The sequence below is a fragment of the Stegostoma tigrinum genome, chromosome 41, assembly GCF_030684315.1.
Source record: "Stegostoma tigrinum isolate sSteTig4 chromosome 41, sSteTig4.hap1, whole genome shotgun sequence".
Lineage (NCBI taxonomy): Eukaryota > Metazoa > Chordata > Chondrichthyes > Orectolobiformes > Stegostomatidae > Stegostoma > Stegostoma tigrinum.
In genome coordinates, this window is record NC_081394.1 from 72501 (window position 1) to 92500 (window position 20000).

The following is a 20000-nucleotide window of genomic DNA, read 5'->3' on the forward strand; positions in this document are numbered from 1 at the left end:
TTTGAGCTACAGGGAGGGGCTGGATAGGCTGGGGCTATTTTCCCTGGAGCGTCGGGGGCTGAGGGGTGACCTTACAGAGGTTTATAAAACCATGAGGGGCATGGATAGGGTGAATAGACAAGGTCTTTCCCCCAGAGTAGGGGAGTCCAAAACTAGAGGGGCACAGGTTTAAGGTGAGAGGGGAAAGATTTAAAAGGGACCTGAGGGGTAACTTTTTCACACAGAGGGTGGTGCGTGTATGGAATGAGCTGCCAGAGGAAGTGGTGGGGGCTGGTACAGTTACAGCATTTAAAAGGCACCTGGATGGGGACATGGATAGGAAGGGGTTAGAGGGAAATGGGCCAAATGCTGGCAAATGGGACTGGATTGATTTAGAGTATCTGGTCGGCATGGACGAGTTGGGCTGAAGGGTCTGTTTCCATGCTGTATGGCTCCACACTGCGAACCCCCCCCCCCATCCCCCAACTCCATCAAATGCCCTGATTTGATCTCCTCCTTCATTTTCCCTGCCCCTAGGGCAACAGTCCCAGTTACCTCTGGTGTCTCTCTGTCGCTGTCTTTCACACTCTCTGTGTCTGTCTCTGTCTCTCTCTCTCTCATTCTTTCTCCATCTCATTCTCTCTCTCTCAGTCTCTTACGTGTCTCTGCCTCTCCCTCTCTGTCTCTCTGTCTCTCCCTCTCTCTGTCCCTGTCCTCCTCTCTTCCTCTCTCTCCCTGTCCCTGTCTCTCCCTCTCTCCCTCTGTCCCTGTCTCTTCCTCTCTCTGTCTGTCTTTGTCTCTCCCTCTCTCTCCCCCTCTGTCCCTGTCCCTCCCTCTCTCACTCTCCGTCTGTCCCTGTCGCTCCCTCTCCCTCTGTCCTTGTCTCTCCCTCTGTCCCTGCCTCTCTCCGTCTCTCTCTGTTCCTGTCCCTCCCTCTCTCCCTCTGTCCCTGTCCCTCTCAACCTCCCTCTCCGTCTGTCCCTGTTGCTCCCTCTCTCCCTCTCCGTCTGTCTCTGTCCCTCCCTCTGTCCCTCTCTCCTTCTGTCCCGTCCCTCCCTCTCTCCCTCTCCGTCTGTCTCTGTCCGTCCCTCTCTCCCTCTGTCCCTGTCCCTCCCTCTGTCCCTCTCTCCTTCTGTCCCTGTCCCTCCCTCGCTCCCTCTCCATCTGTCTCTGTCCCTCCCTCTCTCCCTCTGTCCCTGTCCCTCCCTCTCTCCCTCTGACGCTGTCCCTCCCTCTCTCCCTCTCTCTCTGTCCCTGTCCCACCCTCTGTCCCTCTCTCCCTCTGTCTCTGTCCCTCCCTCGCTCCCTCTCTCCCTCTGTCCTTGTCGCTCCCACTGTCCCTCCCTCGCTCCCTCTCTCCCTCCCTCTCTCCCTCTCTGTCTGTCTCTGTCCTTTCCTCTCTCCCTCTGTCCCTGTCCCTCCCTCTCTCCCTCTCAGTCTGTCCCTGTCCCTCCCTCGCTCCCTCTCTCCCTCTGTCCCTCCCTCTCTGTCTGTCTCTGTCCCTCCCTCTCTCCCTCTGTCCCTGTCCCTCCCTCGCTCCCTCTCTCCCTCTGTCCCTATCCCTCCCTCTCTCCCTCTGTCGCTGTCCCTCCCTCTCTCCCTCTGTCCCTGTCCCTCCCTCTCTCCCTCTCCGTCTGTCCCTGTCCCTCCCTCTCTCCCTCTGTCCCTGTCCCTCCCTCACTCCCTCTCTCCCTCTGTCCCTCCTTCTCTCCCTCTGTCCCTGTCCCTCCCTCTCTCCCTCTCCGTCTGTCCCTGTTCCTCCCTCTCTCCCTCTCCCTCTGTCCCTGTTCCTCCCTCGCTCCCTCTCTCTCTGTCCCTGTTGCTCCCTCTCTCCCTCTGTCCCTGTCCCTCCCTCTCTGCCTCTCCCTCTGTTGCTCCCTCTCTCCCTCTCCGTCTGTCCCTGTCCCTCCCTCCCTCCCTCTCCCTCTGTCTCTGTTGCTCCCTCTTTCCCTCTCCCTCTGTCCCTGTCGCTCCCTCTCCCTCTGTCCCTGTCCCTCCCTCTCTCCCTCTGTCCCTGTCCCTCCCTCTCCCCCTCCCCGTTTGTCCCTGTCCCTCCCTCTCTCCCTCTGTCCCTGTCCTTCCCTCTCTCCCTCTATCCCTGTCGCTCCCTCTCTGCCTCTGTCCCTGTCCCTCCCTCTCTCCCTCTCCCTCTCTGTCCCTGTCTCTCCCTCTGTCCCTGTCGCTCCCTCTCCCTCTGTCCCTGTCGCTCCCTCTCTCCCTCTGTCCCTGTCCCTCCCTCTCTCCCTCTCCCTCTGTCCCTGTCCCTCCCAACCTCCCTCTCTCTCTCTGTCCCTGTCCCTCCCTCTCCCTCTGCCCCTGTCGCTCCCTCTCTCCCTCTGTCCCTGTCCCTCCCTCTCTCCCTCTCTCCCTCTGTCCCTGTCCCTCCCTCTCTCCCTCTCTCCCTCTGTCCCTGTCGCTCCCTCTCTCCCTCTGTCCCTGTCCCTCCCTCTCTCCCTCTCCGTCTGTCCCTGTTCCTCCCTCTCTCCCTCTCCCTCTGTCCCTGTTCCTCCCTCGCTCCCTCTCTCTCTGTCCCTGTTGCTCCCTCTCTCCCTCTGTCCCTGTCCCTCCCTCTCTGCCTCTCCCTCTGTTGCTCCCTCTCTCCCTCTCCGTCTGTCCCTGTCCCTCCCTCCCTCCCTCTCCCTCTGTCTCTGTTGCTCCCTCTTTCCCTCTCCCTCTGTCCCTGTCGCTCCCTCTCCCTCTGTCCCTGTCCCTCCCTCTCTCCCTCTGTCCCTGTCCCTCCCTCTCCCCCTCCCCGTTTGTCCCTGTCCCTCCCTCTCTCCCTCTGTCCCTGTCCTTCCCTCTCTCCCTCTATCCCTGTCGCTCCCTCTCTGCCTCTGTCCCTGTCCCTCCCTCTCTCCCTCTCCCTCTCTGTCCCTGTCTCTCCCTCTGTCCCTGTCGCTCCCTCTCCCTCTGTCCCTGTCGCTCCCTCTCTCCCTCTGTCCCTGTCCCTCCCTCTCTCCCTCTCCCTCTGTCCCTGTCCCTCCCAACCTCCCTCTCTCTCTCTGTCCCTGTCCCTCCCTCTCCCTCTGCCCCTGTCGCTCCCTCTCTCCCTCTGTCCCTGTCCCTCCCTCTCTCCCTCTCTCCCTCTGTCCCTGTCCCTCCCTCTCTCCCTCTCTCCCTCTGTCCCTGTCGCTCCCTCTCTCCCTCTGTCCCTGTCCCTCCCTCTCTCCCTCTCTCCCTCTGTCCCTGTCGCTCCCTCTCTCCCTCTGTCCCTGTCCCTCCCTCTCCCTCTCTCCCTCTGCCCCTGTCGCTCCCTCTCTCCCTCTGTCCCTGTCCCTCCCTCTCTCCCTCTCTCCCTCTGTCCCTGTCGCTCCCTCTCTCCCTCTGTCCCTGTCCCTCCCTCTCTCCCTCTGTCCCTGTCCCTCCCTCTCTCCCTCTCCCTCTGTCCCTGTCCCTCCCAACCTCCCTCTCCCTCTGTCCCTGTAGCTCCCTCTCTCTCTCTGTCCCTGTCCCTCCCCCTCTCCCTCTCTCCCTCTGCCCCTGTCGCTCCCTCTCTCCCGCTGTCCCTGTCCCTCCCTCTCTCCCTCTCCCTCTGTCCCTCCCTCGCTCCCTCTCTCCCTCTGTCCCTGTCCCTCCATCTCTCCGTCTCCCCCTGTCCCTGTTGCTCCCTCTCTCCCTCTGTCCCTCCATCTCTCCGTCTCCCCCTGTCCCTGTCGCTCCCTCTCTCCCTCTGTCCCTCTGTCCCTCCATCTCTCCATCTCCCCCTGTCCCTGTTGCTCCCTCTCTCCCTCTGTCCCTCCATCTCTCCGTCTCCCCCTGTCCCTGTTGCTCCCTCTTTCCCTCTGCCTCTTCTCTCTTGTGTCTCTGAGTCTCCCTGTGAAGCCCATCAACACCGGTACCATCTCAGTAAGGTCCAGCCCCTGACCAAAAGTGCGAGATGCACAACTGGACCCAGTCCTGCAGTTGGGGAGCGAACTGGTGTTAGAAATGTGGTATACATTCACCTCTGTTCCAGCCCTCAGTCTAACTTCAGGCTCCTGTTCGCTTTTTGTTGAGGGACCTTCTCAAGGTGTCATAACCCCTTTTCTAAAAATAAAAGCAACTGGGCAGCCTCCTGTGGGTCTCTCTCACTCTGGAGTCCAGTTAGCTCCTTAATAAATATGATCTCCTGTTCTTGAATAGCGCTTCACCTATTTTAGCGTTGAACTCTACCTCTCCTGTGTTTGCACATGGCTGAGGGATGTTCTCAATGTGGCAGATCACAGTTCAGCATTAAACTGGGACACAACCCTGATCTCAGGGACACCCCACACCTCCTCTCCCTGCCTGATACTGTGTAAAGTTCTCATCCCCACCTCCTGCTCTCTCTCTCTCGGACTAGGGATCAACTGCGTTACCAAGTGGGGTCTATCAGAGTACAGGGAAACTCGCCATGTCCAAGCTGACCATTACGGCTGTAGCCAGCGATAACCTCGCCGATTACCAGTGCAGCGCCAAGAACCCAGCCACAAGAAAACCCCTGGCAGCAGTCACCAGGATCAGAGTACAGTGTGAGCAGCAGTATGAGACACACAGTCGTGTACTCACTCGTACACTCTCTTCCTCACACTCACACACACACACACACACACACACACACTCACTCACTCACTCACTCACTCACTCACTCACTCACTCACTCACTCACTCACTCACTCACACACAATCACACTCTCTCACGCACACACACACACACACACACACTCCCATACCCTCACACATTCCCATACACCCACACACACACACACACACACACACACACACACACACACACACACTCCCATACCCTCACACATTCCCATACACCCTCACACACACACACACACACACACACACACCCACACACACACACACACACACACACACACACACACACACACACACACACACACACACACACACACACACAGATTCACTCACTAGGTCAGATGGGAAATTACAAAAGTAAGAACAGAACTCACTTGAAATGCTCAGCAGGTCTGGCAGCATCTGTGGAGAGAAATCAGGGTGAATGTTTCATGTCTGGTGACCCTTCCTCACCCCAAACCTGGTCCCGAAATGTTCAGAGATAATGGGAACTGCAGATGCTGGAGAATCCAAGATAATAAAATGTGAGGCTGGATGAACACAGCAGGCCAAGCAGCATCTCAGGAGCACAAAAGCTGACGTTTCGGGCCTAGACCCAGGGTCTAAGATGCTGCTTGGCCTGCTGTGTTCATTCAGCTCCACACCGTGTTATCCCGAAACACTAGCTCTGTTTGTCCTTCACAGAGGCTGCCAGACCTGCTGAGCCTTTCCAGCAATGTTCTGTTTTTGTTCCTGATTGACAGCGTCCGCAGTTCATTTGGTCTTTTTTGTTCAGATGGAGAGTGAATTGTTTAGCTGCGGTCTCACTGCGGACTCACTGCGGACTCGCTGCGGACTCACTGCGGTCTCACTGCGGACTCGCTGCGGTCTCACTGCGGTCTCACTGCGGACTCGCTGCGGTCTCACTGCGGTCTCACTGCGGACTCACTGCGGTCTCACTGCGGACTCGCTGCGGTCTCACTGCCGACTCGTTGCGGTCTCACTGCGGACTCACTGCGGACTCACTGCGGTCTCACTGCGGTCTCACTGCGGACTCACTGCGGTCTCACTGCGGACTCCCTGCGGACTCCCTGCGGTCTCACTGTAGTCTCACTGCGGACTCACTGCGGTCTCACTGCGGACTCACTGCGGACTCACTGCGGTCTCACTGCGGTCTCACTGCGGACTCACTGCGGACTCACTGCGGTCTCACTGCGGACTCACTGCGGTCTCACTGCGGTCTCACTGCGGTCTCACTGCGCACTCACTGCGGTCTCACTGCGGTCTCACTGCGGACTCACTGCGGTCTCACTGCGGACTCACTGCGGTCTCACTGCGGACTCACTGCGGACTCACTGCGGTCTCACTGCGGTCTCACTGCGGACTCACTGCGGTCTCACTGCGGACTCACTGCGGTCTCACTGCGGTCTCACTGCGGTCTCACTGCGCACTCACTGCGGTCTCACTGCGGACTCACTGCGGTCTCACTGCGGACTCACTGCGGACTCACTGCGGACTCACTGCGGTCTAACTGCGGACTCACTGCGGTCTCACTGCGGTCTCACTGCGGACTCACTGCGGTCTCACTGCGGTCCACTGCGGACTCACTGCGGACTCACTGCGGACTCACTGCGGACTCACTGCGGACTCCCTGCGGACTCCCTGCGGTCTCACTGTGGTCTTACTGCGGACTCACTGCGGTCTCACCGCGGTCTCACCGCGGACTCACTGCGGACTCACTGCGGTCTCACTGCGGACTCCCTGCGGACTCCCTGCGGACTCCCTGCGGTCTCACTGCGGTCTCACTGCGGACTCACTGGTCTCACTGCGTTCTCACTGCGGACTCACTGCGGCCTCACTGCGGTCTCACTGCGGACTCACTGCGGTCTCACTGCGGACTCACTGCGGTCTAACTACGGACTCACTGCGGACTCACTGCGGTCTCACTGCGGTCTCACTGCGGACTCCCTGCTGACTCACTGCGGACTCACTGCGGCCTCACTGCGGTCTCACTGCGGTCTCACTGCGGACTCACTGCAGTCTCACTGCGGTCTCACTGCGGACTCACTGCGGACTCACTGCGGTCTCACTGCGGTCTCACTGCGGACTCCCTGCTGACTCACTGCGGACTCACTGCGGTCTCACTGCGGACTCACTGCGGTCTCACTGCGGTCTCACTGCGGTCTCACTGCGGACTCACTGCGGTCTCACTGCGGTCTCACTGCGGACTCCCTGCGGTCTCACTGCGGACTCACTGCGGTCTCACTGCGGACTCACTGCGGTCTCACTGCGGACGCACTGCGGACTCACTGCGGTCTCACTGCGGACTCACTGCGGTCTAACTGCGGACTCACTGCGGTCTCACTGCGGACTCACTGCGGTCTCACTGCGGTCTCACTGCGGTCTCACTGCGGACTCACTGCGGTCTAACTGCGGACTAACTGCGGTCTCACTGCGCACTCACTGCCGACTCACTGCGGTCTCACTGCGGTCTCACTGTGGACTCACTGCGGTCTCACTGCGGACTCACTGCGGACTCACTGCGGACTCACTGCTGACTCACTGCGGTCTCACTGCGGTCTCACTGTGGACTCACTGCGGACTCACTGCGGTCTCACTGCGGACTCACTGCGGACTCACTGCGGTCTCACTGTGGTCTCACTGCGGTCTCACTGCGATTACTCACTGCGGACTCACTGCGGTCTCACTGCGGACTCACTGCGGACTCACTGCGATTACTCACTGCGGACTCACTGCGGTCTCACTGCGGACTCACTGCGGACTCACTGCGGTCTCACTGCACACTAGATGCGGTCTCACTGCGATTACTCACTGCGGACTCACTGCGGTCTCACTGCGGACTCACTGCGGTCTCACTGCGGTCTCACTGCGGTCTCACTGCGGACTCACTGCGGTCTCACTGCGGTCTCACTGCGATTACTCACTGCGGACTCACTGCGGTCTCACTGCGGACTCACTGCGGACTCACTGCGGTCTCACTGCGGACTCACTGCGGTCTCACTGCGCTCTCACTGCGGTCTCACTGCGCACTCACTGCGGTCTCACTGCGGTCTCACTGCGGACTCACTGCGGTCTCACTGCGGTCTCACTGCGGTCTCACTGCGGACTCACTGCGGTCTCACTGCGGACTCACTGCGGTCTCACTGCGGTCTCACTGCGGTCTCACTGCGCACTCACTGCGGTCTCACTGCGGACTCACTGCGGTCTCACTGCGGTCTCACTGCGGACTCACTGCGGCCTCACTGCGGACTCACTGCGGCCTCACTGCGGACTCACTGCGGTCTAACTGCGGACTCACTGCGGTCTCACTGCGGTCTCACTGCGGACTCACTGCGGTCTCACTGCGGACTCACTGCGGTCTCACTGCGGACTCACTGCGGTCTCACTGCGGACTCACTGCGGTCTAACTGCGGACTCACTGCGGTCTCACTGCGGTCTCACTGCGGACTCACTGCGGCCTCACTGCGGACTCACTGCGGCCTCACTGCGGACTCACTGCGGTCTAACTGCGGACTCACTGCGGTCTCACTGCGGTCTCACTGCGGACTCACTGCGGTCTCACTGCGGACTCACTGCGGTCTCACTGCGGACTCACTGCGGTCTCACTGCGGACTCACTGCGGTCTAACTGCGGACTAACTGCGGTCTCACTGCGGTCTCACTGTGATTACTCACTGCGGACTCACTGCGGTCTCACTGCGGACTCACTGCGGACTCACTGCGGTCTCACTGCGGACTCACTGCGGTCTCACTGCGGTCTCACTGCGGACTCACTGCGGTCTCACTGCGGACTCACTGCGCACTAACTGCGGTCTCACTGCGGTCTCACTGCGGTCTCACTGCGGACTCACTGCGGTCTCACTGCGGTCTCACTGCGGTCTCACTGCGGACTCACTGCGGTCTCACTGCGGTCTCACTGCGGACTCACTGCGGACTCACTGCGGTCTCACTGCGGACTCACTGCGGCCTCACTGCGGACTCACTGCGGCCTCACTGCGGACTCACTGCGGTCTAACTGCGGACTCACTGCGGTCTCACTGCGGACTCACTGCGGACTCACTGCGGTCTCACTGCGGTCTCACTGCGGACTCACTGCGGTCTCACTGCGGTCTCACTGCGATTACTCACTGCGGTCTCACTGCGGACTCACTGCGGTCTCACTGCGGTCTCACTGCGGTCTCACTGCGGTCTAACTGCGGACTAACTGCGGTCTCACTGCGGTCTCACTGCGGTCTCACTGCGATTACTCACTGCGGACTCACTGCGGACTCACTGCGGTCTCACTGCACACTAGATGCGGTCTCACTGTGATTACTCACTGCGGACTCACTGCGGTCTCACTGCGGACTCACTGCGGTCTCACTGTGATTACTCACTGCGGTCTCACTGCGGTCTCACTGCTGACTCACTGCGGTCTCACTGCGGTCTCACTGCGGTCTCACTGCGGACTCACTGCGGTCTCACTGCGGACTCACTGCGGACTCACTGCCGACTCACTGCGGTCTCACTGCGGTCTCACTGCGGACTCACTGCGGTCTCACTGCGGACTCACTGCGGTCTCACTGCGGTCTCACTGGGGTCTCACTGCGGACTCACTGCGGTCTCACTGCGGTCTCACTGCGGACTCACTGCGGTCTCACTGCGGACTCACTGCGGTCTCACTGCGGTCTCACTGCGGACTCACTGCGGTCTCACTGCGGACTCACTGCGGACTCACTGCGGTCTCACTGCTGACTCACTGCGGTCTCACTGCGGTCTCACTGCGGTCTCACTGCGGTCTCACTGCTGACTCACTGCGGTCTCACTGCGGTCTCACTGCGGTCTCACTGCGGTCTCACTGCGGACTCACTGCGGTCTCACTGCGGTCTCACTGCGGACTCACTGCGGTCTCACTGCGGTCTCACTGCGGACTCACTGCGGTCTCACTGCGGTCTCACTGCGGACTCACTGCGGTCTCACTGTGATTACTCACTGCGGTCTCACTGCGGTCTCACTGCTGACTCACTGCGGTCTCACTGCGGACTCACTGCGGTCTCACTGCGGTCTCACTGCGGACTCACTGCGGTCTCACTGCGGACTCACTGCGGTCTCACTGCGGTCTCACTGCGGACTCACTGCGGTCTCACTGCGGACTCACTGCGGTCTCACTGCGGACTCACTGCGCACTCACTGCCGACTCACTGCGGTCTCACTGCGGACTCACTGCGGTCTCACTGCGGTCTCACTGCGGACTCACTGCGGCCTCACTGCGGACTCACTGCGGCCTCACTGCGGCCTCACTGCGGACTCACTGCGGTCTCACTGCGGACTCACTGCGGTCTCACTGCGGTCTCACTGCGGACTCACTGCGGACTCACTGCGGTCTCACTGCGGTCTCACTGCGGACTCACTGCGCACTCACTGCCGACTCACTGCGGTCTCACTGCGGTCTCACGGCGGTCTCACTGCGGTCTCACTGCGGACTCACTGCGGTCTCACTGCGGACTCACTGCGGTCTCACTGCGGTCTCACTGCGGACTCACTGCGGCCTCACTGCGGCCTCACTGCGGACTCACTGCGGTCTCACTGCGGACTCACTGCGGTCTAACTGCGGACTCACTGCGGTCTCACTGCGGACTCACTGCGGACTCACTGCGGTCTCACTGCGGACTCACTGCGGACTCACTGCGGTCTCACTGCGGTCTCACTGCGGACTCACTGCGGACTCACTGCGGTCTCACTGCGGACTCACTGCGGTCTAACTGCGGACTAACTGCGGTCTCACTGCGGACTCACTGCGGTCTCACTGCGGTCTCACTGCGGACTCACTGCGGTCTCACTGCGGTCTCACTGCGGACTCACTGCGGTCTCACTGCGGTCTCACTGCGGTCTCACTGCGGACTCACTGCGGTCTCACTGCACACTAGATGCGGTCTCACTGTGATTACTCACTGCGGACTCACTGCGGACTCCCTGCGGACTCACTGCGGTCTCACTGCGGTCTCACTGCGGACTCACTGCGGTCTCACTGCGGTCTCACTGCGGACTCACTGCGGACTCACTGCGGACTCACTGCGGTCTCACTGCGGTCTCACTGCGGTCTCACTGCGGACTCACTGCGGACTCACTGCGGTCTCACTGCGGTCTCACTGCGGTCTCACTGCGGACTCACTGCGGACTCACTGCGGTCTCACTGCGGACTCACTGCGGTCTCACTGCGGTCTCACTGCGGACTCACTGCGGACTCACTGCGGACTCACTGCGGTCTCACTGCGGACTCACTGCGGTCTAACTGCGGACTCACTGCGGTCTCACTGCGGTCTCACTGCGGACTCACTGCGGATTCACTGCGGTCTCACTGCGGTCTCACTGCGGACTCACTGCGGTCTCACTGCGGACTCACTGCGGTCTCACTGCGGTCTCACTGCGGACTCACTGCGGACTCACTGCGGTCTAACTGCGGACTCACTGCGGTCTCACTGCGGACTCACTGCGGTCTCACTGCGGACTCACTGCGGTCTCACTGCGGACTCACTGCGGTCTAACTACGGACTCACTGCGGTCTCACTGCGGACTCACTGCGGTCTCACTGCGGTCTCACTGCGGACTCACTGCGGACTCACTGCGGTCTCGCTGCTGACTCACTGTGGTCTCACTGCGGTCTCACTGCGGACTCACTGCGGTCTCACTGCGGTCTCACTGCGGACTCACTGCGGACTCACTGCGGTCTAACTGCGGATTCTCTGCGGTCTCACTGCGGTCTCACTGCGGACTCACTGCGGTCTCACTGCAGTCTCACTGCGGACTCACTGCGGTCTCACTGCGGACTCACTGCGGACTCACTGCGGTCTCACTGCGGTCTCACTGCGGACTCACTGCGGCCTCACTGCGGACTCACTGCGGCCTCACTGCGGACTCACTGCGGTCTAACTGCGGACTCACTGCGGTCTCACTGCGGACTCACTGCGGACTCACTGCGGTCTCACTGCGGTCTCACTGCGGACTCACTGCGGTCTCACTGCGGTCTCACTGCGGCCTCACTGCGGACTCACTGCGGTCTCACTGCTGACTCACTGCGGTCTCACTGCGGTCTCACTGCGGTCTCACTGCGGACTCACTGCGGTCTCACTGCGGACTCACTGCGGTCTAACTGCGGACTCACTGCGGTCTCACTGCGGACTCACTGCGGACTCACTGCGGTCTCACTGCGGTCTCACTGCGGACTCACTGCGTTCTCACTGCGGACTCACTGCGGTCTCACTGCGGCCTCACTGCGGTCTCACTGCGGTCTCACTGCGGACTCACTGCGGTCTCACTGTGATTACTCACTGCGGACTCACTGCGGTCTCACTGTGGACTCACTGCGGTCTCACTGCGGACCCACTGCGGTCTAACTGCGGACTAACTGCGGTCTCACTGCGCACTCACTGCGGTCTCACTGCGGTCTCACTGCGGTCTCACTGCGATTACTCACTGCGGACTCACTGCGGTCTCACTGCGGACTCACTGCGGACTCACTGCGATTACTCACTGCGGACTCACTGCGGTCTCACTGCGGACTCACTGCGGACTCACTGTGGTCTCACTGCACACTAGATGCGGTCTCACTGCGATTACTCACTGCGGACTCACTGCGGTCTCACTGCGGTCTCACTGCGGTCTCACTGCGATTACTCACTGCGGACTCACTGCGGTCTCACTGCGGACTCACTGCGGTCTCACTGCGGACTCACTGCGGACTCACTGCGGACTCACTGCGGTCTCACTGCGGTCTCACTGCGGACTCACTGCGGTCTCACTGCGGACTCACTGCGGTCTCACTGCGGTCTCACTGCGGTCTCACTGCGGACTCACTGCGGTCTCACTGCGGACTCACTGCGGTCTCACTGCGGTCTCACTGCGGTCTCACTGCGGACTCACTGCGGTCTCACTGCGGACTCACTGCGGTCTCACTGCGGTCTCACTGCGGTCTCACTGCGGTCTCACTGCGGACTCACTGCGGTCTCACTGCGGTCTAACTGCGGATTCTCTGCGGTCTCACTGCGGTCTAACTGCGGACTCACTGCGGTCTCACTGCGGTCTCACTGCGGTCTCACTGCGGACTCACTGCGGTCTCACTGCGGACTCACTGCGGTCTCACTGCGGTCTCACTGCGGTCTCACTGCGGACTCACTGCGGTCTCACTGCGGACTCACTGCGGTCTCACTGCGGTCTCACTGCGGTCTCACTGCGGTCTCACTGCGGACTCACTGCGGTCTCACTGCGGTCTAACTGCGGATTCTCTGCGGTCTCACTGCGGTCTAACTGCGGACTCACTGCGGTCTCACTGCGGTCTCACTGCAGTCTCACTGCGGACTCACTGCGGTCTCACTGCGCACTCACTGTGATCACTGCGGACTCACTGCGGTCTCACTGCGGACTCACTGCGGTCTCACTGCTGACTCACTGCGGTCTCACTGCGGTCTCACTGCGGACTCACTGCGGTCTCACTGCGGTCTCACTGCGGACTCACTGCGGTCTCACTGCGGTCTCACTGCGGACTCACTGCGGTCTCACTGCGGACTCACTGCGGTCTCACTGCGGACTCACTGCGGTCTCACTGCGGTCTCACTGCGGACTCACTGCGGACTCACTGCGGCCTCACTGCGCACTCACTGCGGCCTCACTGCGGACTCACTGCGGTCTAACTGCGGACTCACTGCGGTCTCACTGCGGTCTCACTGCGGACTCACTGCGGTCTCACTGCGGACTCACTGCGGTCTCACTGCGGACTCACTGCGGTCTCACTGCGGACTCACTGCGGACTCACTGCAGTCTCACTGCGGTCTCACTGCGGACTCACTGCGGTCTCACTGCGGACTCACTGCGGTCTCACTGCGGACTCACTGCGGTCTAACTGCGGACTAACTGCGGTCTCACTGCGGTCTCACTGCGGTCTCACTGCGGTCTCACTGCGATTACTCACTGCGGACTCACTGCGGACTCACTGCGGTCTCACTGCACACTAGATGCGGTCTCACTGTGATTACTCACTGCGGACTCACTGCGGTCTCACTGCGGACTCACTGCGGACTCACTGCGGTCTCACTGCGGACTCACTGCGGTCTCACTGCGGTCTCACTGCGGACTCACTGCGGTCTCACTGCGGACTCACTGCGGACTCACTGCGGTCTCACTGCGGTCTCACTGCGGTCTCACTGCGGTCTCACTGCGGACTCACTGCGGTCTCACTGCGGACTCACTGCGGTCTCACTGCGGACTCACTGCGGTCTCACTGCGGACTCAATGCGGTCTCACTGCGGTCTCACTGCGGACTCACTGCGGCCTCACTGCGGACTCACTACGGCCTCACTGCGGACTCACTGCGGTCTAACTGCGGACTCACTGCGGTCTCACTGCGGACTCACTGCGGATTCACTGCGGTCTCACTGCGGTCTCACTGCGGACTCACTGCGGTCTCACTGTGGACTCACTGCGGTCTCACTGCGGTCTCACTGCGGTCTCACTGCGGTCTCACTGCGATTACTCACTGCGGACTCACTGCGGACTCACTGCGGTCTCACTGCACACTAGATGCGGTCTCACTGTGATTACTCACTGCGGACTCACTGCGGTCTCACTGCGGACTCACTGCGGTCTCACTGCGGTCTCACTGCGGACTCACTGCGGACTCACTGCGGTCTCACTGCGGACTCACTGCGGTCTCACTGCGGTCTCACTGCGGACTCACTGCGGTCTCACTGCGGTCTCACTGCGGACTCACTGCGGACTCACTGCCGACTCACTGCGGTCTCACTGCGGTCTCACTGCGGACTCACTGCGGTCTAACTGCGGACTCACTGCGGTCTCACTGCGGACTCACTGCGGTCTCACTGCGGTCTCACTGCGGTCTCACTGCGGACTCACTGCGGTCTCACTGCGGACTCACTGCGGTCTCACTGCGGTCTCACTGCGGACTCACTGCGGTCTCACTGCGGTCTCACTGCGGACTCACTGCGGTCTCACTGCGGACTCACTGCGGACTCACTGCGGTCTCACTGCTGACTCACTGCGGTCTCACTGCGGTCTCACTGCGGTCTCACTGCGGACTCACTGCGGACTCACTGCGGTCTCACTGCGGTCTCACTGCGGACTCACTGCGGTCTCACTGCGGACTCACTGCGGTCTCACTGCGGTCTCACTGCGGACTCACTGCGGTCTCACTGCGGACTCACTGCGGTCTCACTGCGGTCTCACTGCGGACTCACTGCGGTCTCACTGCGGACTCACTGCGGACTCACTGCGGTCTCACTGCTGACTCACTGCGGTCTCACTGCGGTCTCACTGCGGTCTCACTGCGGACTCACTGCGGTCTCACTGCGGTCTCACTGCGGTCTCACTGCGGACTCACTGCGGTCTCACTGCGGTCTCACTGCGGTCTCACTGCTGACTCACTGCGGTCTCACTGCGGTCTCACTGCGGTCTCACTGCGGTCTCACTGCGGACTCACTGCGGTCTCACTGCGGACTCACTGCGGTCTCACTGCGGTCTCACTGCGGTCTCACTGCGGACTCACTGCGGTCTCACTGCGGACTCACTGCGGTCTCACTGCGGTCTCACTGCGGACTCACTGCGGTCTCACTGCGGACTCACTGCGGTCTCACTGCGGTCTCACTGCGGTCTCACTGCGGACTCACTGCGGACTCACTGCGGTCTCACTGCTGACTCACTGCGGTCTCACTGCGGTCTCACTGCGGTCTCACTGCGGACTCACTGCGGACTCACTGCGGTCTCACTGCTGACTCACTGCGGTCTCACTGCGGTCTCACTGCGGACTCACTGCGGTCTCACTGCGGTCTCACTGCGGTCTCACTGCGGTCTCACTGCGGCCTCACTGTGGCCTCACTGTGTTTACTTGTTCAATCTTCAGTTGCACCAATCGATATGAACATTACATCTGCCGCTGAAGTGGTTCACAAAGGGGAGCTGATCAATTTGACATGTCACACGGGGAGTTCCAATCCTGTCGCAGAGATTTCCTGGATTAGAGACGGAATCAGGTACCAGTCCGCAACAGACTCAGCGCTGACCCACTCCCTCAGCACTGACCCTCCGACAGTGCCCACTCCCTCAGCACTGACCCTCCGACAGTGCACGCTCCCTCAGCACTGACCCTCCGACAGCGCCCGCTCCCTCAGCACTGACCCTCCGACAGCGCCCGCTCCCTCAGCACTGACCCTTCAACAGTGCTTGCTCCCTCAGCACTGACCCTCCGACAGTGCCCGCTCCCTCAGTTCTGACCCTCCGACAGCGCGGCGCTCCCTCAGCACTGACCCTCCGACAGTGCCCACTCCCTCAGCACTGACCCTCCGACAGTGCCCACTCCCTCAGCACTGACCCTCCGACAGTGCCCACTCCCTCAGCACTGACCCTCCGACAGTGCCCACTCCCTCAGCACTGACCCTCCGACAGCGCGGCGCTCCCTCAGCACTGACCCTCCAACAGCGCGGCGCTCCCTCAGCACTGACCCTCCGACAGTGCCCGCTCCCTCAGCACTGACCCTCCGACAACGCCCGCTCCCTCAACACTGACCCTCCGACACTGCCCGCTCCCTCAACACTGACCCTCCGACAGCGCACGCTCCCTCAACACTGACCCTCCGACAGCGCCCGCTCCCTCAGCACTGACCCTCCGACAGCGCCCGCTCCCTCAACACTAACCCTCCGACAGCGCACTCTCCCTCAACACTGACCCTCCGACAGCGCACGCTCCCTCAGCACTGACCCTCCGACAGAGCCCACTCCCTCAGCACTGACCCTCCGACAGCGCCCACTCCCTCAGCACTGACCCTCCGACAGTGCCCACTCCCTCAGCACTGACCCTCCGACAGTGCCCGCTCCCTCAGCACTGACCCTCCGACAGTGCCCGCTCCCTCAGCACTGACCCTCCGACAGCGCACGCTGCCTCAGCACTGACCCTCCGACAGCGGCCACTCCCTCAGCACTGACCGTCCGACAGCGCCCGCTCCCTCAGCACTGACCCTCCGACAGCGCCCGCTCCCTCAGCACTGACCCTTCCACAGTGCTCGCTCCCTCAGCACTGACCCTCCGACAGCGCGGCGCTCCCTCAGCACTGACCCTCCGACAGCGCGGCGGTCCCTCAGCACTGACCCTCCGACAGTGCCCGCTCCCTCAGCACTGACGCTCCGACAGCGCGGCGCTCCCTCAGCACTGACCCTCCGACAGTGCCCGCTCCCTCAGCACTGACCCTCCGACAGCGCGGCGCTCCCTCAGCACTGACCCTCCGACAGTGCCCACTCCCTCAGCACTGACCCTCCGACAGTGCACGCTCCCTCAGCACTGACCCTCCGACAGTGCACGCTCCCTCAGCACTGACCCTCCGACAGCGCCCGCTCCCTCAGCACTGACCCTCCGACAGCGCCCGCTCCCTCAGCACTGACCCTTCAACAGTGCTTGCTCCCTCAGCACTGACCCTCCGACAGTGCCCGCTCCCTCAGTTCTGACCCTCCGACAGCGCGGCGCTCCCTCAGCACTTACCCTCCGACAGTGCCCACTCCCTCAGCACTGACCCTCCGACAGTGCCCGCTCCCTCAGCACTGACCCTCCGACAGTGCACGCTCCCTCAGCACTGACCCTCCGACAGCGCCCGGTCCCTCAGCACTGACCCTCCGACAGCGCCCGCTCCCTCAGCACTGACCCTCCGACAGCGCCCGCTCCCTCAGCACTGACCCTCCGACAGCGCCCGCTCCCTCAGCACTGACCCTTCAACAGTGCTTGCTCCCTCAGCACTGACCCTCCGACAGTGCCCGCTCCCTCAGCACTGACCCTCCGACATCGCGGCGCTCCCTCAGCACTGACCCTCCGACAGCGCGGCGCTCCCTCAGCACTGACCCTCCGACAGCGCGGCGCTCCCTCAGCACTGACCCTCCGACAGCGCGGCGCTCCCTCAGCACTGACCCTCCGACAGTGCCCGCTCCCTCAGCACTGACCCTCCGACAGCGCGGCGCTCCCTCAGTTCTGACCCTCCGACAGCGCGGCGCTCCCTCAGCACTGACCCTCCGACAGTGCCCACTCCCTCAGCACTGACTCTCCGACAGTGCCCACTCCCTCAGCACTGACCCTCCGACAATGCACGCTCCCTCAGCACTGACCCTCCGACAGCGCTCGCTCCCTCAGCACTGACCCTCCGACAGCGCCCGCTCCCTCAGCACTGACCCTCCGACAGCGCCCGCTCCCTCAGCACTGACCCTCCGACAGCGCCCGCTCCCTCAGCACTGACCCTCCGACAGTGCCCGCTCCCTCAGCACTGACCCTCCGACAGCGCGGCGCTCCCTCAGCACTGACCCTCCGACAGTGCCCATTCCCTCAGCACTGACCCTCCGACAGCGCGGCGCTCCCTCAGCACTGACCCTCCGACAGCGCGGCGCTCCCTCAGCACTGACCCTCCGACAGCGCGGCGCTCCCTCAGCACTGACCCTCCGACAGTGCCCGCTCCCTCAGCACTGACCCTCCGACAGTGCCCGCTCCCTCTGCACTGACCCTCCGACAGTGCCCGCTCCCTCAGCACTGACCCTCCGACAGTGCCCTCTCCCTCAGCCCTGACCCTCCGACAGTGCCCTCTCCCTCAGCCCTGACCCTCCGACAGTGCCCGCTCCCTCAGCACTGACCCTCTGACAGCGCCCGCTCCCTCAGCACTGACTCTCCGACAGCGCGGCGCTCCCTGAGAATTCGATGTCCCTGAGTGAATTGCTGTGACTGGCTGGTGCAGGGTTGCTGCCGATTGGTTGAAACGAGAGGAAGCGGAGTATGGAGGTGTGTCACTATCGGCTGGGATGACCATCACTGCTTCCCCCTCGGACAATGGGAAGCGGGTTACGTGTGAAGCTTACAGCGCGGTGCTGGAGGACACTGTTAACAGCTTTTATCAACTCAACATCCTGCGTAGGTCACTTGCTTACTTTGTTACTTACTCTGTGTGTGTGTGTGTGAGGGGAGAGTGTGTGTGTGTTTGTGTGTGTGTGTGCGTGTGTGTGTGTCTGTGTGTCTGTGCGGGTGTTTGTGTGTGTGTGTCTGTGCGTGTGTGTGTGTGTGTGTGTGTGCGTGTGTGTGTATGAGGGGAGAGTGTGTGTGAGGGGACAGTGTGTGTGTGTTGTGTGTCTGTACGCGTGTGTGTGCCTGTGCGTTTGTGTGTTTCTATCTGTGTGTGTGTGCGCGTGTGTGTGTCTGTGTGTGTGTATGAGGGGACAGTGTGTGTGTGTGTCTCTCTGTGTGTGTGTATGAGGGGACAGTGTGTGTGTGTGTGTCTCTGTGTGTGTGTGTGTGTGTGTGTGTGTGTATGAGGGGAGTGTGTGTGTGTGTGTGTGTGTGTGTGTGTGTGTGTGTGTGTGTGTATGAGGGGAGAGTGTCTGTGTGTGTGTGTGTGTGTGTGTGTGTGTGTATGAGGGGAGAGTGTCTGTGTGTGTGTGTGTGTGTGTGTGTGTGTGTGTGTGTATGAGGGGAGAGTGTCTGTGTCTGTGTGTGTGTGTGTGTGTGTGTGTGTGTATGAGGTGAGAGTGTCTGTGTGTGTGTGTGTGTGTGTGTATGAGGGGAGAGTGTCTGTGTGTGTGTGTGTGTGTGTATGAGGGGAGAGTGTCTGTGTGTGTGTGTGTGTATGAGGGGAGAGTGTCTGTGTGTGTGTGTGTGTGTATGAGGGGAGAGTGTCTGTGTGTGTGTGTATGAGGGGAGAGTGTGTGTGTGTGTGTGTGTGTGTATGAGGGGAGAGTGTGTGTGAGTGTGTGTCTGCGCACGTGTGTTTCTGTGTGTGTGTGTGTGTGTGTCTGCGCGCGTGTGTTTCTGTGTGTGTGTGTGTGTGTGTGTGTCTGCGCGCGTGTGTTTCTGTGTGTGTGTGGCCTCTCCACCCCCCAAGTTCCATGCCCCGCTCCCCTCCCCCCACTGACCCCCCCTCTCCCTGACATTGCTTCTCCCTTTGCAGATCGCCCAGAGTTCCTTACGGATCAGGTCGATGTGATCCCAGCTCAGGAACATGGAGCCGCTCTCCTTCCGATCAGAATCTCAGCCAATCCATCGGATGTCACCTACACCTGGAGCAGGAACCGGCATATCCTGGGAAAAGGTCAGGCCTCAGGACCGGGAGGGACCAGGACAGCTCAGTCTGAACCCCACGGCAAGGGACAGGGGGGCAAGTAGGGAGGGAGGGGTGGGAAAGAGGGAGGGGAGAAGGGAGGGGTGGGAGATTGGGAGGGAGTGAGGGGGGGATGGGAGGGAGGGTGGTAAGGGAAAGAGTTGGGAGGGTGGGAGAGAGGGAGGAGAAGGAAAGAAGGAAGGTAAGGAGGGAGAGGGGGAAGGGAGGGATGGAAGGAAAGGGAGGGAGGGGGGGAGAGAAAGAGGTAGGGAGGGACAGGGTGTGAGTGGGAGAGAAAGCTATAGAGAGCGGGAGGGAGAGAAAGGGAGGGGCTGAGAGGGGCTGGAAGAATGAAGT

At 61.4% G+C, this 20000-nt stretch overlaps 1 protein-coding gene across 1 annotated transcript in view; it reads left to right on the forward strand.

Moving 5' to 3' along the window:
- nphs1 (NPHS1 adhesion molecule, nephrin) overlaps positions 1–20000 on the forward strand; it is a 137143-nt gene that overhangs the window by 68478 nt on the left and 48665 nt on the right. Inside the window, exons 13-16 of the mRNA XM_059641264.1 lie at positions 4301–4469; positions 15433–15562; positions 18291–18463; positions 19494–19634. Coding sequence (XP_059497247.1) covers positions 4301–4469; positions 15433–15562; positions 18291–18463; positions 19494–19634 — 613 coding nt within the window. The remainder of the gene's footprint in view (positions 1–4300; positions 4470–15432; positions 15563–18290; positions 18464–19493; positions 19635–20000) is intronic.